General features: G+C 48.7%; 6 protein-coding genes across 7 annotated transcripts; 2 read left to right on the top strand and 4 right to left on the bottom strand.

The window, feature by feature from the left end:
- Positions 1-856: 856 nt before the first annotated feature.
- LOC111075888 (lysosomal aspartic protease) lies at positions 857-2219 on the bottom strand. Its single transcript, XM_022369406.2, has one exon. The coding sequence runs from the start codon at positions 2176-2178 to the stop codon at positions 949-951; it is 1230 nt and encodes a 409-aa protein (XP_022225098.1). The 5' UTR covers positions 2179-2219; the 3' UTR covers positions 857-948.
- A 5456-nt stretch (positions 2220-7675) lies between these two features.
- Positions 7676-14594, bottom strand: LOC111075879 (diuretic hormone receptor). 2 transcript variants are annotated; one of them, XM_022369391.2, is made up of 12 exons: positions 14057-14594; positions 10039-10348; positions 9784-9982; positions 9626-9719; positions 9381-9555; positions 9239-9312; positions 9062-9172; positions 8790-8978; positions 8581-8696; positions 8446-8502; positions 8178-8391; positions 7676-8106 (listed from the first exon to the last, which is right to left on the bottom strand). In XM_022369391.2, the coding sequence occupies exons 2-12, from the start codon at positions 10313-10315 to the stop codon at positions 8074-8076; spliced, it is 1539 nt and encodes a 512-aa protein (XP_022225083.2). In that variant the 5' UTR covers positions 10316-10348; positions 14057-14594; the 3' UTR covers positions 7676-8073. The 2 variants fall into 2 exon arrangements, with proteins under 2 accessions (XP_022225083.2, XP_022225084.2); XM_022369392.2 differs by having other exon boundaries at positions 7676-8100; positions 14057-14593.
- A 1953-nt stretch (positions 14595-16547) lies between these two features.
- Positions 16548-17313, top strand: LOC111075908. The gene is made up of 4 exons (XM_022369431.2): positions 16548-16627; positions 16687-16806; positions 16876-17032; positions 17092-17313. Exons 2-4 carry the CDS (start codon positions 16723-16725, stop codon positions 17304-17306), a joined length of 456 nt encoding a protein of 151 aa, XP_022225123.2. The 5' UTR covers positions 16548-16627; positions 16687-16722; the 3' UTR covers positions 17307-17313.
- Positions 17314-17510: 197 nt separating this feature from the next.
- LOC111075898 lies at positions 17511-18046 on the top strand. The gene is made up of 3 exons (XM_022369420.2): positions 17511-17613; positions 17668-17851; positions 17919-18046. The coding sequence occupies exons 1-3, from the start codon at positions 17524-17526 to the stop codon at positions 18044-18046; spliced, it is 402 nt and encodes a 133-aa protein (XP_022225112.2). The 5' UTR covers positions 17511-17523.
- Positions 18047-18125: 79 nt separating this feature from the next.
- Positions 18126-18769, bottom strand: LOC111075914. The gene is made up of 3 exons (XM_022369435.2): positions 18677-18769; positions 18523-18618; positions 18126-18461 (listed from the first exon to the last, which is right to left on the bottom strand). Exons 1-3 carry the CDS (start codon positions 18767-18769, stop codon positions 18126-18128), a joined length of 525 nt encoding a protein of 174 aa, XP_022225127.2.
- Positions 18770-18930: 161 nt separating this feature from the next.
- Positions 18931-19844, bottom strand: LOC111075899. Its single transcript, XM_041593181.1, has 4 exons — positions 19815-19844; positions 19539-19724; positions 19357-19455; positions 18931-19299 (listed from the first exon to the last, which is right to left on the bottom strand). Exons 1-4 carry the CDS (start codon positions 19842-19844, stop codon positions 18931-18933), a joined length of 684 nt encoding a protein of 227 aa, XP_041449115.1.
- Between the last annotated feature and the right edge of the window lie 90 nt (positions 19845-19934).

Genomic DNA, 19934 nt, shown 5'->3' on the forward strand with positions numbered 1-19934 from the left:
CGCTGGAGTCACCAAAACAGGGGATAGTACAGAAACAGAGACATAAACAGAAGAGAAAAGCATCGAAGAAAAGGAAACGCCAGCGATGCGTGCACATAAAAAGGCAATGGCAATGCGTACATATACATACACACATATGTATGTACACACATATACATTGTACATAGAATGTTTTACTATATACTTGACTGGCAGTTGAACGCTGGCTGAAAGAGTAGATACCCTCTAGCAACAAACTGCGGGAAGAACACTCAAAATTTACGCAAAGAAAACCCCCCTTCCCTTGGCGAAAACTCTTCTCCCTTGCTTACTTTTCCAGGGTATTCTCAGTTTTTTTGCATCGTAAAATCCGCCAGAAACCACTGATATAAAGCGGATACCGCGATACAGCAGCAGGGGACTGGGACAATGAGGCTCCAAAATACAAAACCAAACGCTGCGCGTCAGTCGTAAAACATAAAGTTATTTATTTGAATCTGTTAAAGCCCACAATTTGCATTCCGGCAGCAGGGCGAAGAAGCCAACAGCAGACAAAAGAGACATTGTTTTTCCAGGGAATCAATTACATTCCCAGTTTTGGCCCCAAGGGTAAGAGGCTCCCTCCCGTCTCTCTCCCACTCTCTATCTTCTGGCCGAAAGCGATTTTTGATTAACTTCCGCCCACCACGAAGGACAGTGGAATGTGGTGGCAGGAAAAGTACAACGCTTATAATGCATGTGGCAGGAGGAGCGAGCAGGTAATAAAATAATAAAATTCCGTTTTGATTTTGGGCCTGAAATCATGACAAACACGTGCCCAAATATAGCAACAGCTTGCTGAAAGAATTTCCTTCCACCCGATTCGAACAGCAGTTGGAAAATATAGAAATATATTAACGAAACAAAGGAGAAGCAACAGAGGGTATCCCATTCCGCATCAAAGAGCAAAGAGCACAACAAGTAGTTGAGTCAGCTCCTGGCATCGGCAAAACCTATGCGATGGTTGCCCATATCAAATTCCGTGTAATATTTTCCCAGAAAAACGTCCCCGAGTATCCACAGGGGGCCGCTGGGCGAGGGCAGATCCACGCCGATGAGCGCCGAGAAGCAGATCTCGCGATCCTGGTAGATGTCGCGGAAAATGTAGTCCCGCCCGTCCAGGGAGAACTGGCGACTGCCGATGCGTAGGGTTAGGCGTGGCAGCTGCGGCACCTTGTCGCAGGGCACACTGTACTGGCCGTAGTCGGAGGGCGTGCCGCCTATCGACTCGTTGATGAGAATCGCCTGCTCGTAGGGCAGGGCCAGGAAGGAGGTGCCCGTGTCGATGATGACCTCGCAGCCATGCTGGCACAGCTGCAGATCCTTCATGTTGGCCGCCTCCATTCTCACCTGCCAGTAGGCGCGATGGCTCACCGGCACGTAGGTGAAGTTGCCCCGATAGTACCTCGGATTGGATCCCCCGAAGAACAGGGCTCCGCCCTCTCTGTCCTCCTGCCGCCTGTTGAGGTACACACTGAACACGGGGCTGCTGAGGAGCTTCTGCTCCATGATCGCGTAGAACGGCGGCTGCACGCCCTGCATGGAGATGCTGCGATAGGCCAGCCCGAAAATGCCATCGAATTTGGCTGCCAGGAAGATGGGCCCCGGCATTATGGTGGCCTCTGCGAATGTCTGATTGCGGATCTCCAGGCCAGCCACTCGCACCGTGTCGCTGGAGAGGTACCCAGCCAGGCTCCCGCTGCCGTAGTGGATGGCGAAGTGTACTCCGTTCCGGCGATGGCTGCTCGACTCGCGCGCGTTGTAGCGACTGTGCACCATGCAGGCCACCATGGTGGGGGCGCAGCTGGTGGAGGGCACCCACAGGTTCGAGGATCCCGTGTCGAAGATCACCTTAAAGGTCTGCGGCGGGCTGCCGATGCTAATGGGCCCAAAGTACTGGGCATCCAGATAGTTGCTCAGCGGCTCGCTCCTCACCTCCCAGCGACCCCACGACCGACCTCTCTCGCCCACGCCGCTGTACTTGAGCCGCAATCGATCCATCCGTATGCCAAACTGCACGAAGCGATTCCGTGCCGTGGGAAACCGATGCAGGGGGACACGGTACAGCGCCGTTCGGGGACTGGCTCTGGCTGCCACAAGGGGCAGCAGCACGAGGGCCAAAAGTATCAGCCACATAATCGAATCAATAACCTTTGGCATCAAATTTCTATCGTTCCTGACTTGTTGATGTGAAGTCAGGGGCAAAGGGAAAGCAAAATGCAAAGAATTCTGATAGCTCTGTAATAAAGTGAGTTTAAATATTTCCTACGCGTTGCGCGGATTCCAATTACAACCAACGAATACTCTAGAAAACAGAGTCACATCTATGTATAGCCAAAGCCCAACCAAAGGGCATTAAACAGCACGAAAATTCCCGTGTAATTGTAATGGGAAATGTGAAACGTTTCGGCGTGGGGATTTTTCAATTGAACTCCCTTCCCTCGTGTACTGCAATATGAAAGCTGTCCAGGTATCGGATTGCCAGTGAGTGAATATGTGAATACGCGCTCGCGTACTCACACATAGACTCATAGTTGCAGTTGCTGCTTTTGATGTGCTCCGCTCGATTGCACACAGATTTCCACATCCATTCACGAATTGAATCGCTGGGCTACGAATTTGAATGTGTATCCTGCTGTATCCCTTGCTGCGGTTGCTGCTGTTGCTGCTGCAGTGTTTTAAGTGCTTTTTTATGGGTTTGGTTTGCCCGTAAAAATTCAAGGGCAGACATACCGCAAATACATACATACCAACCATAGCCACAGTTTTCATACGCCCCGTTGTCTGGCCAAAAATGTCCTCCAATTAAAACGTCGACTTTCGGGCTAATGCGACAATAACAGCTCTGACACTTAAGGCCTCACATAAAAGCGGAGAAGCGAAACGAAAAGACCGAACGGATTCGCAGATCCCAAAACCATTTCACCGAGTCCTTTCTGTCACCTTCAGGGCCCTGTCTGCCAGTGACAGGCCACACCTGCGCTAATGGGCGCCCTGTGGGCGGCTATATCGGTGCTCCTTTGCATTATTCTTATCTCCAATCAGCAGCGAGGCAAGGCAGGCTGGTCAACTCAATTAATTACCTCCGTATGCTGTGCTGTTCTGTGCTGTGCTGTGCCGTGCCGTGTCAGGCGTAAAAAGGATTGTCCAAGCAGCTTTGATGTTGGCCAAGTTAATTGAAAGCGAAAATTGTGCAAATAACATTATCGCAGAAATTCAAAATGGCATTTGACTGACTCTGAAGGGGAGCCAGGAGAGCCTCCTGAAGTGGCATTCAGTTAAGCAGGCAGGCGCCTCTCATTGAATTTGCCAAACACAATTAGAGGCAGATGGGGAAAACTTTTGGCAGGGTCAAAAGTCATGTCACCAAAGGAATATCTGCAGTCGGTTTGGGGGGCGGGGGGAGCGTCTGTGGCAACACTTGTTGATTTTTCCAGTCAAAGTAAAAGTTTTAGTGCCCACCACAAGGTGTGCCCAAAAAAGGCAAAAGGTAAGCGGAAATTGCAAACAGCAGCAGGCAGTCAGGCTGCCAGCAGGCAGCACATTTTGTATTACTTGATGCTTATAAATTGGGTTTTGGTAGCTCTCTCTCGCTCTCTCTCTCTCTCTGAAAAGGGACTTGACAGCTGCTAATACGAATGAGATGAGACAAGAGACTGACAAGTAACGAAGCAGAGGGAGAGGGAGAGCGAGAGCGAGAAGGAAGTGTGCAGAGACCGCAGCAGCTGTTCAAAAGTTTTTGGCAAGAACTGCAGGTCCAAGTCCCTGACTCTCGTTTATACCATTCTCTAGCTGTATGTATTATCTGACAAAATATTCCCCCACAGGTCCAAGTCCCTGACTCTCGTTTATACCGTTCTCTAGCTGTATGTATTATCTGACAAAATATTCCCCCACACAGAAAAACAGCAGGAAAAGGGTAACGTTTGCGGTTAGCTCTTTAAATGGATTCCATTAAAGTATATTTCGACACACGCTCTGTTATCTGTGCTCGAGACTGTGACTTGTTGCCTTGCTGTATTATTTATGAGCCAATTAGAGGGCACCACGAAACAAAACATAAACCAAACAACTCCGCACAGAGTTCTGTGTGCTGTTTATCGATTTACTCCAGCGGAGAAACCGCCAGGGAAAACTCCAGCAACGACCCGTAAAAGTGCGCCACAGAATTGTTAACCCAGAAACATGATGAATGTATGCTGTGGCATGCATTACCTGCTGCCACTGCCACTGTGTTGAAAATGTCAATGCTGCAGCTGAAAACATGGAAATAAATTGCCAATGCCACGAGATGCACAGCATAGAGAGGGAAATGGAAGGTTTTACATTTCAGAGGATTACTAAGTACGATAACTCATGAATGGTTCACGCAATGAATAAAGCTGAAACGATTGAAATGGATAATAATTTCAGGGGAATCCCCTGGCAGGGCAAAAGTTTAATCGAATCAATCAACACTTTCGGGCACAATTTGATGCACTTTGATACTTTTAAACACTCTCCGTAAACTTCTCTACACAATTAAGAAGTTTTAAAGCGTTTAAAATGGCACTGATGGATATCCAGAGTTCCGGCTGCTGCTTGCTGCTGCTGCTGCTGTTTCTGCTGCTGATGGGGCAATCAATTAAGCTAACGGGCATGTCAAACACTTTGCCCCTCAAATTTGATTGATTTTCTGCGGCAAAAAGCAGAAACAACTCCTATTTTAAGCGACTCATTTGCCCACGAAAGAGAACGATATAAAGCCAATATATATAGAGAATGTATAGCCACGATAAGCAGACGAATACGTGATTTCTCCATGGCTGCATTAACTGGAAGCCCGCCTGAGCTCGATTTGCATAGAGAAAATTGCCGTGTCAGTGGCCGTGGCAGACCCGCTGCTTTCTGTGACAGCTTTAAGTTCCATTCCCCCGCCCTACAGAGCATGTGCAAAGTTTCCTTCAACAATTACACACAGTGCTGTGCAGGCCTGGCGGAACAAATATTTAATTAGTCCTCGCCCTCGGAAAGCAGGCGATGAGACTGTGGCGAAGCCCAGCTAAGCAGATCGAGTGGCAGGACAAACCGACACAACATACACACACATCCTACGGCCAAATTCTGTTTGCCACTTGCAGCCAGTCGAGCGTGAGGCACGTCAAATGGAATTCATTTACTAGGCAGAAGATTAAAGCAGAATTCCAGCCGCCAACTAGGCGCAAACTTTGCCTCTATTCATAATATATTTACACATAATTAAGGGAGATTCGCTGAAAGGCGGCTCCATAAATCACAGTGCGTGTTCCCGCCATGAACTGCAGCCACAAAGCCCACAGAGAGACACACCATCGGGGGGGAGGTATACTCGCATAGAGGACGCAATTTTAGTTAAAGTTCAACTTTACTTTTGCTGCTCTTCCATTAAAATGTGTCATAAATTCCACAAATAAAACCCCAATTTTGCTGTGCATAACGGAATTCGAGCAGAATTTTTACTGGTTGTGGCGTATCTGGGTGCCATCATTCATTTATGTATATTTATTCCATAGGCTTTGTCTGACCTTTGGCCTGTTAATGTGGCCTTAAGTGGCTTGCTACTTGAGGCAGGCGGCGGGTAATTAAAGCAGTCAGGAACCCCTTTGCAGCAGATTTCCCATTGAGGCCAAAGAGCGTTTTAATTGAGTTCCGTTTTGTACTGTTTTCAGTTTTCCAGCTGCTGAAGTTGCCATTTTACATTTAACGGGAACAATTTGGTTAATTAAAATGTTACAATTGCGTTGGCTGGCACTTTTGTGGCGCCTCCTACACCTGCCTCACTCAGGCTTACGTATAGCTACTTCAGACAGGTGGCAAGTGTCCTTGTCCTTGTCGTTTGTCCGTGTCGCCTTCGTGGAGTTGAGAGGCATTTCATGGCGGCGACTGCACACATCGCATATGCTGATGGAAACTGGAAAAGTGCTCAATAATCAAAAGGGCTGGAAAAAGGTGGCAGGTGGTTGGAGGGAGAGGGAGCGACACATGAGACCAGTATGCCACACATGGTTGGGATAATGTTAGTGCCTTTGCCGTACAACTCTTTTGCTTCACGTTGGGTGGGTTTCCTTTTGCTTCATTTTTCATGGAATTACAATTAAGAAAAATTCCCACTTCCGTTTCACATTTCACTGCCAGAAGCCACACAGAAAAAAGAGAAAATAATACGATAATACGAAGAAAGAAATCTCTGCATATCAAATGAACACAACAACCAACATGCTCTGCATTATTCGTGCACATTAAATATTTATTTCTATTTCTATTTATATTTTATTTTTATCTTTTTTCCCCCGCTCTTCCTTTTGGCATGCAGCAGCACGACAACGTGGAGGAGTGTTCGCATTTGGAGTGGAACACGAATATTCGCATTCTCTTTTCATGGTTGGCGTCGGTCCTTCGTGCTCTGCAGTTGCCTTTATGGCTTTCTTTCGTACCTGGTAATCTTCTACAGCCAGGGTGTACTTATATTTGCTTAGTTGTGGGAAGAGTAATTTACATGTATCCACAAACCAAATATTTACTCATATCCGAGCTCACATTTTCACAGATATCCGGCACTCTTTCAACATATGTAAATGTATGTGGGAGCTTTAGTTATTAAAACATTTTAAATTACAAAAAAAAAATGCTACAATAAATCAAATTTAAATTCAAATTTTACTTGGAAGGCTGGATTGAAACTCTATCTCGCCGATGTGCTCTGCGCTCCCTCGCTCTCGTCATTGCAATTCGCATTCGAAATCGTTTTTGCTGTGCCTAGAGATCGCCGTTGGCACTCTTCTTACCTCTTATCCCTACACACTTTTAGTGGGCATCAAAAAGTCGAGCATAGATGCCAAGAACAAAGCTCTGTCAGTTCTGTGTATCTGCACTTGCCCAGAGCACCAGCTCATGCAACATTCATAAGCAACAGACCGCCCCCACCACTGCCACTACATTTTAATATGCAACAAAATATATTTGGCTAAATTTTGTCCGGGGAATGAAGCACTAAGTGGGATGCAAAACTTTCTTGACGGAGACGGAGAGCTTAACCTTTTTGCACAGCCTGCTCAGCTCACTTAACCCATTACAGCCACTCGGTCTATACCGCAGCCGCCTTCCCCCACCCCCCCGGCTCAGGTTGGGTCTCATTAGCGAACAATTAGCCAAAGCCATGGGCAGATTTCCAATTAGGATACCAAATTACTATTAATTATGGATATAATTGGCTGAGATCTTGCGCTGTTGGTTGAGTGGCGGCTGGGATTCGATTGGGTGATAGAAAATTGTGTAAAATCCAGCAGATAATCACTAGAATTTTCATCCATTCGAACTCAGCTGCTGCGTTACGTGGGTTCTTTGCTTACCAGCTACCAGCTACCAGGTTCAGTTTCAGTAGTTGCTGACAAACTTTTGCTTTGTTCCGCCTGTTCGTTTCAGCCCAGAACTCAGTTCTATAGTTACGCGGAAACTCTCTCCACAAACTTAAACTTGCTCAACTTTCATGCCATGCCACAGCAGATGTTGCACGGGGGACATGCAAAGTTTTAGCTCATCTTTGATGTTGGCAATATTCTTTGAAAAATAATTGTATGACAGCAGCAACATCAAAAGAACATCAATATCTCTGAGCTTCAATGGAAACCATTGTCATGTGTACACTCACAAGTAAATAGACCATTTATTCAGATGCTCGATTATGCTACAGTTTATATATAAGTATTTGTACACACAAACAGACACACAATGTATTGGCTAATATTGGAGTACGTGGAGTATTGTGTATGGATTGGGTTCAGGGGTAGCCGTGGGTTGCAAGTTGGGCTTGTGGCTCACATAGACACGACAACGACATTTGACTCGACATTTTGCTGCTCTGCTGTGGCTCTGACTTGGAGGCTGTGCCTGTGCCTGTGTCTGGTACGTGGTCTGGTCCTTCCATCATTGATATTCTCGCTAATATCTAAGTACTACCTCATCGCACTCACAGATCTCCGTTCGGAAATGGAATTCAATGAAAGTTCAGTCTCTTAAGATTCATCTGTGGGCCATCCCCTAAACGGAGTTCTCCTCGAGTCCTTGCTGCAACTTGGAAACGATTAGAATTATTGGAGGGACAGCACGATGTTTGGTTTGCTTTGCCCTGTGTGTTACCTTACCTTCATCATGGGACTGATTGCCCGGGGCATGACACTGAGAGTGCTGCCGGTGCCCAGGCCCATGCCCGTTGTGCTGGCGCCTCCAGTGTGCAGGGCATTGGTGGAGCCACGGTGCAGGGCGTTGCAGGGCGGATGCTGCCCCACCAGTGTCGTGGTGGTGGCCGAGCTGACGCAGGACTCCCGCTTGCCGCGTCCATAGTAGCTGGTCAGAGGCCTGTAATGGATATCAGCCTCTACACATTACATGCCATCCACTCCCGCCACTTACCGCATGCTCTCAGCCCGCGGCGAGCTGCCGCCCTTGGAGAAACTTTTCGCGGTGTACCTGTCGACGGGGAGGGTGCAAGAGAGAGGCAAGGATTGAGGGTGGTGAAGCTCCAGCTTTGTTGGACGCTATACCCACCGTCGGCTCTGACTCTGCTGGATGTCACGCGTGTCCCGCCATGTGGAGATGTGATGTCGCAGCGCATTGCGCACCTCCGAGTTGAGGAAACAGTAGAACAGCGATACGGAGAAGCCCTGCCAGGTGCAGCAATAATTGCAAACAATCAGCGAACAATCAGCGAACAATCAGCGAACAATCGGAACGGGAAACGACAAGGGGGAACCCACCTGTGTACTCAGCAGAGCAGCGCGCAGAACGGCGAACATGTGACCCATAAGACCGACCTCGGACGGGCCGGCCAGCACCACCAGGTAGGTGATGCCGAAGAGGGGAATGAGCACCAGCAGTGCCTTGGCCGCCTTCCTATACTGACGCGTCTCCACGGTATTGGCCGAGCGCAGTTTGGTGATGAGCACCTGGCAACAGAGAGCAAGAGAGATGAATGGCTGCTGCTCTGAGGCTGCTGTGAGGCGCTGCTGCTGCTTTCGGATGCACTCACCCACATGATGCGCAGCAGGAAGGTTAAATTGATGAGCAGCACCGCACAGACGGGTCCCTGGAATATCCAATCCACATTCGTCTCCTCCATCCAGGGGCAATTGATGTCATACTAGAAGACACGGAGCAGGTTCAAAGGCGCAACTAGGGCAGCCGGAGCGCCAGAGACGAGACTTACCTTTTCGGTGCTGTTGTAGGTGACAGTCAGACTCTTGGCCACCAGCCAGGTAACGACAAACAGGGCCGGACCACCTGGCCAGCAGAGAAACAACAGGGACCTTTAATTGGCTGCGCAACCCTGCCACCACCCAGCTACTCACCCCATCCGATGGAGGCGTAAATGTTGAAGCGTATATTGTCGCCGGAGAAGGTGTTCACCACCAGCATGTACAGATAGAGGCCCTCCACCAGCATCCAGAAGAAGTTTGTCAGCGTAAAGAAGTGGAAGAGCGTGACCAGAGCAATGCAGCTGGCCTGTCCGCTCCGGATGGAGATCTAACGAGGCGAGCGAGGGATTACAGGAAGGCTGGGGACAACAGGTAACACAACACCGCACTCCGCTCACCTGAACCGATAGCAACAGTATCCAGAACAAAGCCGACATAATGTACGTGAAGAACAAATTGGCGTGAATGGTGTTACGCAGGCAACGCAGCTCCCTGGGGGGAGGCATAGAGAAATGTGAGATGGCAGCAGATGGAGGCGCTGTGGCGCTCCACTTACTTAAAGTACGCAAAGACAATCAAAGCGAGGCTGAGGGAGACCAGGCTGAGGGCGTAACCGATGTAGTAAATGATGGTTGGCAGCTCCACGATGACCTCGAACTCCGTCACCGAGTGGGAGGCTGGCAGATGGGCGCAGGCATCGTAGTTGGTGTACTTCTCCCACGTTCCATTCGCATGGCAGAAGCGGGTGGCATTCTCTGCGGAGGGCACAAAGGTTCAAAGACTCCCCAATCAATCTGACATCACAACTCACTGCTGCTGTCGTAGTGTATGCCCTGCAGCTCGTCCATGCACTGCAGCACGGCCAGGGTGCCGTGCGCCGTTCGCGGCCAGCAGAGGATCGAGTCGAACTGTGTGAGACAGTGGTCGCTGGCATTGCCGTAGGTCGTTGAATCCAAGTGCTCCTGCACCAGGCACTGCAGCTCCACACTCTCCCCGATTCCGTCCAGATTGGACAGCATTAGCAGCGGATCGATACCGCTGCCATTGGCACCGCCCGCCGCCTCCATGTGACTGCTGTGGTCACTCATTGTGTGGACACCACCACCATTCTGCGGCTCCACCTGCGGGGGCGACACCAGATGTGTATCAGAATAACATTCTCCCCCCGCACTCAATCGGGAAGTTTAATTCTTGCTATTGTCTAGGGTACTGCCCGCTGGGCTGTGGGAGGACAAAGTTCAATTGGCAGCTTCTCCCCTTTCGACCAGAACGTGTGGCCTTTTCCCAGAGTGTCCGTTAATTGCATTGACACTGCCACGCTGCCACAGAGGGCTGTGGCCAGACAGGACCTTTGGTTTTTCCTGAAATCCATTCAGAAGCGAACTTAAAGGCAGGCCGAGTGCCATAAAAATTCATTAGTTCGTCCATCAGAAGGCAGACAGAAGCGTCAGCAGATTGGTGGGAAAAGACTCTCCGCTCAGGCACAGCAGACATGTGGCCATAAAAAGAACACACACCCACAAGTCAAAGGGCTCAGTCAGACCAGACCAGACCAGACCAGACGGAGACCAGTCCCCTGGCTCATGGTTATGCATCGAAATTAGAAACGCTAACTTCCTGCCAGCGGGTGTGTGTGGTGGCTTTGGGTGGCATCAGCATCAGCAAGCGGAAATCTCGCATTTTAGCCCTGATAATAAATGATGCATCGTTACATTAATGTGGGGCATAAAACAGGGCGGGAACCGGCGGGCCCACAAATATTTATGGGATGCTCTACAGTGAGTGTCGAAAGCCAGCGGAAGTGCCAATAGAATTAGGCAAACACTAAGCAGCGCAAGAGAAGTTTACTCCCAAAAGAATTCCCTCCTCTGCATTTGGACGAACTTCCAGCGAAATGAAAAGTTTGCCGCGTGGCCAACAGGGCGTATGAATAATTTAAACGCACAATTAATCGAGTTTCCAGAGAACTACAAATTGTTTTACCAAAAATTTATTTCGAAACAGTAACTTTCTACGTAATTTTAATTTGCAGAAATTTTCCAAAAAGCAATTTTCCAATTGAAACAACAACAACAACAGCGAATCCCCGGCAACCCACACAGCCACAATCCATGAAATATTAAGTCAGCAGGCGAACTCCACTCAAATTACAGCCAGAGGAGTGTCTGTGGGTGCTCTACTTCTGGCACAAACTGTGTGGGGTGTTCGCGTTGTTTAAGGGACACTGCTCGTAAATTGGAGCACTGCATGTACATAAAACAAAGCAAAAGTTGATTATTACAACCCCACAGCGCTGCGCACGGACTCTGCCACCAAGTTCTCTCCACGCGCATTCATTAGCTTCTCGCTAAGTTATAACACATACGCCGTGTTGGCTTTTAAGACACGCTACTCCTTACGCTCCAACAGACACCCACCAGAACAGACCAGCAGACATGAGAAATGAGTTGGGGCCACCCAGTACATAAGCCGCAGAGAACAACTCAATTTAAAGTTGAACATTTTGCACATTCCCTGGAGAGGAAGCGAGAAAGCAAAGGGCCTCTAATTACCTCATAAATAATGCCGCTGCTAAAATGGCCAAGTCAGTGGGAAGGCCTAAGTTATGGCCAGAACTGCTAATTGCGTATTTGATTTCAATTAAAAGCGACAGACAGCAACAACAAAAAAAGAATCGCAAAAATCGACATAAGGCAGCAGGAGGCAAATTTCATTTGCAAATGTAAATGCAAATTTATTCTGACATCTCGCATGGACAAATCTCATTTATGGGCAGTCAGCGTTGATGAATGTCCAATCCATCGAACAGAAACAGAAACAACCCATCGGAGAGCAGGACATTTGGCAGCAAACAAAAATGGCATTACCAGGACATAAACGCAAGCAAACCAGCAAAACCCGCATCTGATGTAGATGAAGAGGGACAAATCAAATGCACAGACTGCCCAGAGATCACAGAAGGAATGTGGGCTGTGGTTTGTGGTCTCCCGCCCCCCTCCTGCCACATTCCCACTGCTTCCGCTGTACATGGCTATTACAGAAGATTGTATCTAATCTCGTACGATTGCACACAATGGATTTGCCCAGGGCGACACAAATGCGCAAACGGGAAAGGCACAAGGCATGCCTTGTGGTTTGGGTTCTTGGGGCACTTTTTTTTCTCTCGCTCATGTGAGAATTTCTGCAATTTCCGGCTGCTGCTTTAAGGCTTATAAATGTTTGCATTTAGGGGGGATTTTTGTTAAGCGAATTGAAAATATAATAGTCATACGAGTGTGGTCCGACCGTTTGGCATTCCCCCCACTCGATAAAAATAAAAATAACAAAAACCAAAACCTACATTGAGTTTGAGACTTTGCGGTCCATTGAGGGATCTTTGCGGCTCGTTTTTCGTAATTGGTGGAATATGTTTCATTCTCGCCCGGGACAACGACGGCAACTGCTACTTTCAGTGCTCGTTAATGTTGCTCATTAAATTTTATATGCATAAACAGAAACCAGACAGCAGACAGCAGACAGAAGCAGCAACAAAGAACATGTTAAATTCATAAGCCACGCCGTGTGAGAGGTGGTGTGTGGGGGGGAGGCGACAGGGAAACCTTGAATGGCTGCCCCCAACGAGAGAAAGTTTTTTAATGAAATTGCTCATTTAAGCGAGAAAGCATTGTTTCATATCGGAAAGTTATCGCACACTTTGAAGTCGGAAAAAGTCGGAAAAGTCGGGCAACAATTTTTGCATTTCCCTCACTTTTATTTAGCCTGCGGGGCCAATCAAATTTGATGGTCGACCACTTGACCCGAAGGTGGTAAGTGGTAGAAGCTGGTCGAGAGCCAAGACCATCGAGCATCATAATTTGCAGGCACGCACGCAAGTCCTTTGCCCGTTTCCATTTCCGTTTCCGCTCGGACCAACCATTCGCTGCTGAAGTCAGCACTACCTGGCAGCGGAGGAGGAGGAGCAGCAGCAGCAGCAGCGGTAGGGGCAGGGGCAGACACTCAAACGATTGCCAACAAGTGTGGCATTTTATTGTCTGGCCTTTAATGGCTTTCCGCTCATTGTGTGGCACGTGCAGGTCTGTAGGTCGCTGCAACACACCAGTTACGTGAGGGATTTCAGCTTCTCGAGATAAATCCATAAATATCGGACACAAAAGGCAAACAAGCAGCCGAGTGGCAACAGAATCTGCTCTGACTAAATCTGTTATTTATTGGCTCAATAAAAATTTGGTTTAATGCATTACAAGTGTGTCGAAATATTTGTGAGAGATTTTCACGAGATTTACGGCACGCACCGCACCAAGTGCGGAAGTACATAAAGCAAAAGGGGCAACAAGTTCTGCCTGGTTATCAGAGAATGAATGGGGGGGGGGGATCACCTCCTGGCGGTGGATTTGCCCAATCGATTCTGCAAACACACCCTACAAATGGCCCCCCAATTGGAACTCTTCCCGCAGAAACCGCAGCGTTGCCCACTGCATTGTTCCCTCATCCATGCGCCCGTGTGAGTGTAGCTGCGTGTGTGGGTGTGCGTATCCTTTAGCCATTTTAATTAACCGCAAATTGTTTGCCATTCTTTCTGCACACCCAACATCAGCCTACTGCCATGCACATGCCTGCGGGGCACAGGAAACCCGCTTACATTGTTGGCACCTACTGCTCCGAACCGGGGGCCTGGGTTCCTTTGTGTCCTTTGGGATTTCGTTATTTTTTTCTTACATTTAACACTTGCAGATTGCCGAGCTTAACGGGATTCTTCCACTGACCACAGAGTGAGAGTGAGAACGGGGTGTGGTATGTCCTTTGTCCCTTGGGCCAGGACAGTCACTTACTTGACCCGGCTTAAATGTGTTTAACGCCTTCTCAGCTGCCAAATGATGATGTTTGAGCTGCTTTCTTATACGCGACTATGTGGGTGGGTTTCCGTTTACACCAGTCTGTGTCTCCCTTGCGCTGTCTCTGTGTGTGTGTGTGTGTGTGTGTGTGTGTGTCTATCTGTGTGTTTGTCTAGTTGCCTTGGTTATGGATGGACACACCACCCACCCACAAACACAGAGCAGAAACTTTATGGTTTTGGTTTTGGTTTTTATCCAGAATTATTTGTTATAGTTACACTCGAACTTGCACAATAACTGTGTGCCCTTTGGGCGCCACTGACTTTATGTCGTTGCTATTTTTTCGGAGGAAATTCTTTTTTTTATATATGCGAAATATATGAATTTTTTTTGTTTTGTTTCTTTTTTTCGAATATTTTTCAAACAATATGTCAATTTTTGTTAATATTTTAGTTATTCTTTCCGCGCTGGCATCTGTCCCAGAGCCCAGAATAACCAAGAACCGCACTCGCTCACATCCCGCTGATAACTGAAGCGTTGCCCGCAGGAACCATCTTAACATTCTGGACGTCGTTCTTACCAAAAGGCGCGAAACGCATTTGCGGTCCACACTGCAAAAGCTACCCCAAAAAGCTGCGTTCCACAGGAGCTTTTTGGCGGCAGGCAACGGCAACAGGTGGATTCCATTGGACCCGTAGGACTTGCAGTTTTCTAATGCCTGAAAATCTGCCTATTTGATTTATGCAAATATTTGCCGGAGTCCGATATTTGCTGAGCATTTCCCTGGCTGAGGCCCTTTCAGTCTGTTTGCTTAGGTCGCCAACGGTATGGATCCTGGATGTATCGGAATTGCTATCAGGGATACGCGACCCTTTGAAGTCCCCCACGTTGATTTAATTGTCAGTGTTCCAATGTTCCCCAACCCAGGTATGGAGCCGCATGTGCGGCTAATCAAATTAAACTCGAGTAGAGAGCAGCCGCTCTGGCTGAAAGTTATTGAAATATCAGTATATGGGGTTCGCATGGGGATGCTTCGGGCTAAAATTGGTTGCCGGAAATGCGCTGAAATTAAATTGTAGAGAAAACAAAGGACTTTTTTTGTATATACATGTATATATTTACAGAAGCTTTTCATTCCACTCGTGAATGTGATATTACAATGATAAACATTTAGATGGCGGCTGCTGCGGGCTCTGGTATGTGTAGGACACACACACTCACAGGATGGGCATGGATGTGTGGAAGGGGCTGTGAAGTGCGCGCTGGCAACATCCTTATCCAAAGTGTTTGATTTTCAAACAAATGCTAATGTCAACTGCCACTCAAAAGCATTTAAATTCCAATTTTAAAAATGCTTTTTGTCTCTTTATTTTTATTCGCCCCATGCCAAGAGCAAGCGAATGTGTTCTCTGTCTCTGTAGGTATTTCCCATTCTCTGTGTCTCTTTGTGTCTCTCTGCATCCTCTGTTAGCATTAAAGCGTTTATCCTGTCGCATGCAAATTTAATGTCACACGCATTTCCAGTGGTTCTTTTTTATTCCATTTAAATGTTCGGCAAACCTTTTTCCATCGATGAGTGCCCGTTTTCCTTGAGTTCTTTTGGGAAATACGTCAAAGTTTTTCCATTTACTTTACAGCAGGTAACTTTCAGCCAGAGTGGAGCAAGCTTTCGCTGCAGTTAGCAAAGAGATTTTTCAATTAAAGTCTTTTGGGAAATGGAAAAACTAGTATGCATCAATCAAGGTGCTCTCCGCTGTGCTAAGTCGGTCTTGAGAACTTGAGCAGCGTCGTGGCCACGGCGCGTGGCATGGAAACATTGAAGCGATTGCTTGGTGCCGCCCAAAGCCATCAGCTTAGTGGCTAAAGGCATACGGTGAAAATCAGTGAGCAGAAGACACAATAAGAGCAGGGCGACGACAGACAGGCGAAAATGGAAGAGCTCACACGAGCAGGAGTGTGGGTGGGTGGGTGGCACTTGTGCTGTGGCGGTATATGAGCACTCAACAATTACTTAGCAGCCGTTTCATGGGGCTCGTCTCTCAACAAGCTCATTAATTGCACGACGCACTAATTGGCAGAGCTAAAGGATTTATTCTACCTCTGACTTCTTCCGACTGGCTGACTCATCCCCATCGCTCTGTAAATGATATTCGAGATTATTCTTCTGGTATTTCCCCAGTTGTGGTCACGCCCGAGCTGCTGCACTCGCAATCGGAACCGGAATCCGGCTGCCGTCAACCTCTTTTTTTCGTGCTGTTTTGTTGTGTTTGTTTACAGCCTTCAACAGACGCATTGAACCAACAAACAATGACAAACGACCCGTTTTCATTACAGACTCATTAGCTCTTCAATTTGGCCAGATTATTTGGCTATATAAGCGTCAGTCGGGTGGGTTAACGAATTTCATTATTTTGCCGGCACCCAACCCCAGTGGAGGTGAGGTGAAAGTTCGTCCAGATGCCCGAGCTGATGATTTATTTGTGCTCTTTGATCTTTGCGCTGTGCCAGGCCCACGCCCACGCACAGACCGCCTACAATTGCTCAGCACCGCCGAATTTTAATAATTTTGTAAGTAGAAACAAACCACAAAATGGATTAATACTAATGATTGAGCCAAACCCTTGCAGGACATTAACTCTTGCTGTCGCACCCCGGAACTGGATATGGGCGATGTGCCGCAAAAGTGTCAGAAGTACGTGGGCCAACTGAAGTCTGCCAACGCGAATTATCCCAGCTATGCCCATTTGGTAAGTCTGCAACGGGAGGGAGAGGGAGTTTCCTGCATTAATCGTTGCTCTCTCTTTTTGCCTTCAAAGTGCTATCCCGATTGCATTTACCGCGAGACGGGTGCCCTGCTCAATGGTAAAATCCGAATGGACAGAGTTAAGCAGTATCTGGAGCAGCATGTCCATCAGCGGGATCAGGATATGGTGGCCTACATCGTGCGCTCCTTTGACTCCTGCCTGGGCAACAGTGCGTATGCGTGTGCTCCTCGCAATAGCTAACCATTAATCCAATTTGCTATCCCGTAGTAAAGAGCCACATGAAATCAGCCAGCATTGCGGCATACAAGGTGCTGCCCCATGGCTGTTCGCCCTTTGCCGGCATGCTCTACAGCTGCGTGAATGCCGAGACCTTCCTCAACTGCCCCGCCAGAATGTGGAAGAACGAGCGACCGTGCAACCAGGCCAAAGAATTTGCCGCCCAGTGCAATCCCCTGCCGCACGTTCCGCTGCCCAGTAGCTAAGAATTGCACCCCCCATTTATGCAGCCTCAACAAATATTTGTAGTAAAATGCTTCGTATTAAGTTTAATCTGTGATCGGGTTTTTTTCGGGTTTGATTACATAATTCATCCATTGATCATTAGCCAGCAAATTGACCGTGCCAAATGGTTTGCCCTTTGGCTGCTCCAATTTGGTTGTACGATCAGTCAAAGTTCGATGTTCCACGGAGCAACACACAATGAATCCGCCGCTAACACTCGTATTTGGCCTGCTCCTGTGGATGGCAGGAGTGGATGGTGCCTTCAGGGACTTTGTTGTGGGACCAGAGGTGACTAGCCCGAAGCTTACCCACAACCCCAAGCAAGTAATTCTCCCCCCTTAGGACGATTTAGAAGACAACGCACTGCAGACTGATGGACTGCAGCAGGACCCAGAGGACTATCATGATGAGGATGTGCTCGTCTCGTTTCAGAGCGTAGAGCACGATGGCCTTGTCGATACTGAACTGCTGCTGAAGGCTCTCATGCAGCACGCCCAACGGCTCGGCCTCAGCTTGGATGAGTTGGGTGAGCGCCTCATTAGGCAAGCTTCAAAGGTGATTTCTGAACCCAAAACAAACCACAATTTGTACAGCAAACATGAGGTATGCGGTCGAGGAGGACAACGAAGATAACCAGCTGGATCAGGATATGCTGGGCTGCAATGCCAGGGATCAGGAATATGCCCAGCGGCCCACCTGGCGGGATGTGCTCTTCAATTGATCCTCACGAATAAATCAATCAATATTGTGTGTACAATGATCAAAGCAGCTGCAAGTGTGCATTTATTCGGGGGTAGGACTCATTCGCAGTGAGCACTGTACGCCCTGGCCTCGGTGCACATGGTGCTTTTGCTCGCCGCACGCTCCGGACAGTTTCTGTACACATACCGATGGGCGCACAGGCCGTACATGACCGACATGGAGGAGCACTTGCCTGTGATGGGCATACGGCGACGCTTCAAGCTCTTGATCATGCCCTGCTCCTCGCCTGCACACTGGCCAAAGCCCTCCGTATAGATGTCCACAAACTCCTGATGCCCCTGCAGCAGGGCTTCCATCATTTTGCGTATATTGTCCATCACCAGACGCGTGCCATTCAAGGCTTTTGCTGCCTCGAAAAGGCACTCGAAGCTGCACTGTAAATGCAGCAGCGGCCCATTAAAGGATTCCCTCCGAGTCAATAAGGATCATACTTACGGGGGTTATGTGTGCCCCATTGACCAGATACTGGCCGCACTGCGAGTTGTATTTGGACAGCTCCAGCAATGGCATTTTGCAACAGTTTTTCAATGCCTATTTCAGGGAGGATGTGAAACCCAAAAAGAATCTCTTGGCGGCTGATAATACTCACATTCAAGTCGGGACGCTGGGCGCAATCCGGCTCGCTGGCCAATCCTGGACTGGCCAGGAACGAGAGGAGTATCAAAGCCAGCTGGTGTAGCATTTCAGGCAACTTCTGGTCAGTGGACAGCACCAGATATGCCATTTATACCCCCAAAACCAACCGGATGGGCGAATGGCATTCGACTTGGGCCATTTGCTGCTGAATGCTGCTGAATGCTGCTGAATGGGTTGCTCGTTTGGGATAAGATAGGTATTTTATTTTCAAATGGGTCTGGCACCACGCGATGCACGCATGGTTGGGCAATTGAGATCCTGCAGGCGAGCCGTCTCGCACAGCTCCGTGTACGACCAGCTGGACGAAGGACAATAGTTGAACACATATCTGGTGGTGCAGATGCCATAGTAGAGGGGCACCGGGGAGCACTGCTCCACACCGGCCACCGGACGCGGCCTTCTGGCACGCATCATTGCCTCCACGGCACCAGGACACTGCAGCATGCCATCCAAGTAGACGTCCAGAAAGTCCTGATTGTTGCCCAGCAGCCGCTGCAGCATGCTGCGTGCATTTGCCACATCCAACTCCGATCCGTTCAGAATTTTGGTTGCATTGAAGATGCAGTCGTAGAGGCACTGCCGCACACAGAGAGTATTAGCGGAGGAAGGGCTGTGGGGGCAGCTTCAACTTACGGGCGACACGCGGGGTCCACCGTCGGGCATGTATCTGCCGCACTGCTTGCCAAAGGCCTCAAAGTGGAAGGTGGGAATGCTGCAGCAGCCCCTGACAGCCTGTGGGGGGATTAACACACAAATTCAAGCCCTGCCTTGCCTTGCCTTGCCTTGGTTCAGCCGAGCTGAACACTTACACTCACATTGAAGTCCTGCCGCCTCGTGCAGTTCACGTCCGCTGGCGCAGAGGCCACCAGGCTGGAGCACAGGAAGGCGCTCAGCGAGCAGCAGATCATCAGAGCTCTGTGGCTAGCCATTATTTGTGTCAGTCTGAGCTGCGCCTGAGCATAACCGCTTAATTTATAACGCCATTGCGACTCCGGCGACTGCTGCCGGCGACCAATTAATGGAGCAAATCGCCATTTGTGGCTTGTGACGGACGTTTAATTGAAGGTCTCGTGACCCAGCGGCTGCAGCACGTGTGCCCCAACTCTTAACTGACTCCACATGATGAGCATTCGCTTCAAAATGCTGCTGTTCAAAGTCTACGTACCTATCTATCTACCGACACTCAATCACATGCAATTATAGTGTCTGGA

The sequence above is a fragment of the Drosophila obscura genome, unplaced genomic scaffold, assembly GCF_018151105.1.
Source record: "Drosophila obscura isolate BZ-5 IFL unplaced genomic scaffold, ASM1815110v1 contig_186, whole genome shotgun sequence".
In the NCBI taxonomy this organism is placed as follows: Eukaryota; Metazoa; Arthropoda; class Insecta; order Diptera; family Drosophilidae; genus Drosophila; species Drosophila obscura.

Coding starts and splice junctions, on each gene's coding strand:
- LOC111075888 (XM_022369406.2), bottom strand. CDS start 2,178: ATGCCAAAGGTTATTGATTCGATTATGTGGCTGATACTTTTGGCCCTC.
- LOC111075879 (XM_022369391.2), bottom strand. CDS start 10,315: ATGAGTGACCACAGCAGTCACATGGAGGCGGCGGGCGGTGCCAATGGC. Junction 9,556..9,625: donor TACTGTTGCTATCGGTTCAG/GTGAGCGGAGTG, acceptor TCGCCTCGTTAG/ATCTCCATCCGGAGCGGACA. Junction 8,979..9,061: donor TCCTGCTGCGCATCATGTGG/GTGAGTGCATCC, acceptor CTCTGTTGCCAG/GTGCTCATCACCAAACTGCG.
- LOC111075908 (XM_022369431.2), top strand. CDS start 16,723: ATGGGCGATGTGCCGCAAAAGTGTCAGAAGTACGTGGGCCAACTGAAG. Junction 16,807..16,875: donor ATCCCAGCTATGCCCATTTG/GTAAGTCTGCAA, acceptor TTGCCTTCAAAG/TGCTATCCCGATTGCATTTA. Junction 17,033..17,091: donor TGACTCCTGCCTGGGCAACA/GTGCGTATGCGT, acceptor GCTATCCCGTAG/TAAAGAGCCACATGAAATCA.
- LOC111075898 (XM_022369420.2), top strand. CDS start 17,524: ATGAATCCGCCGCTAACACTCGTATTTGGCCTGCTCCTGTGGATGGCA. Junction 17,614..17,667: donor ACTTTGTTGTGGGACCAGAG/GTGACTAGCCCG, acceptor CTCCCCCCTTAG/GACGATTTAGAAGACAACGC. Junction 17,852..17,918: donor CCTCAGCTTGGATGAGTTGG/GTGAGCGCCTCA, acceptor CAATTTGTACAG/CAAACATGAGGTATGCGGTC.
- LOC111075914 (XM_022369435.2), bottom strand. CDS start 18,769: ATGCTACACCAGCTGGCTTTGATACTCCTCTCGTTCCTGGCCAGTCCA. Junction 18,619..18,676: donor CCCAGCGTCCCGACTTGAAT/GTGAGTATTATC, acceptor TCCCTGAAATAG/GCATTGAAAAACTGTTGCAA. Junction 18,462..18,522: donor ATGGGGCACACATAACCCCC/GTAAGTATGATC, acceptor CTGCATTTACAG/TGCAGCTTCGAGTGCCTTTT.
- LOC111075899 (XM_041593181.1), bottom strand. CDS start 19,844: ATGTGGAGTCAGTTAAGAGTTGGGGCACAC. Junction 19,456..19,538: donor CGAGGCGGCAGGACTTCAAT/GTGAGTGTAAGT, acceptor ATCCCCCCACAG/GCTGTCAGGGGCTGCTGCAG. Junction 19,300..19,356: donor GTGGACCCCGCGTGTCGCCC/GTAAGTTGAAGC, acceptor TGTGTGCGGCAG/TGCCTCTACGACTGCATCTT.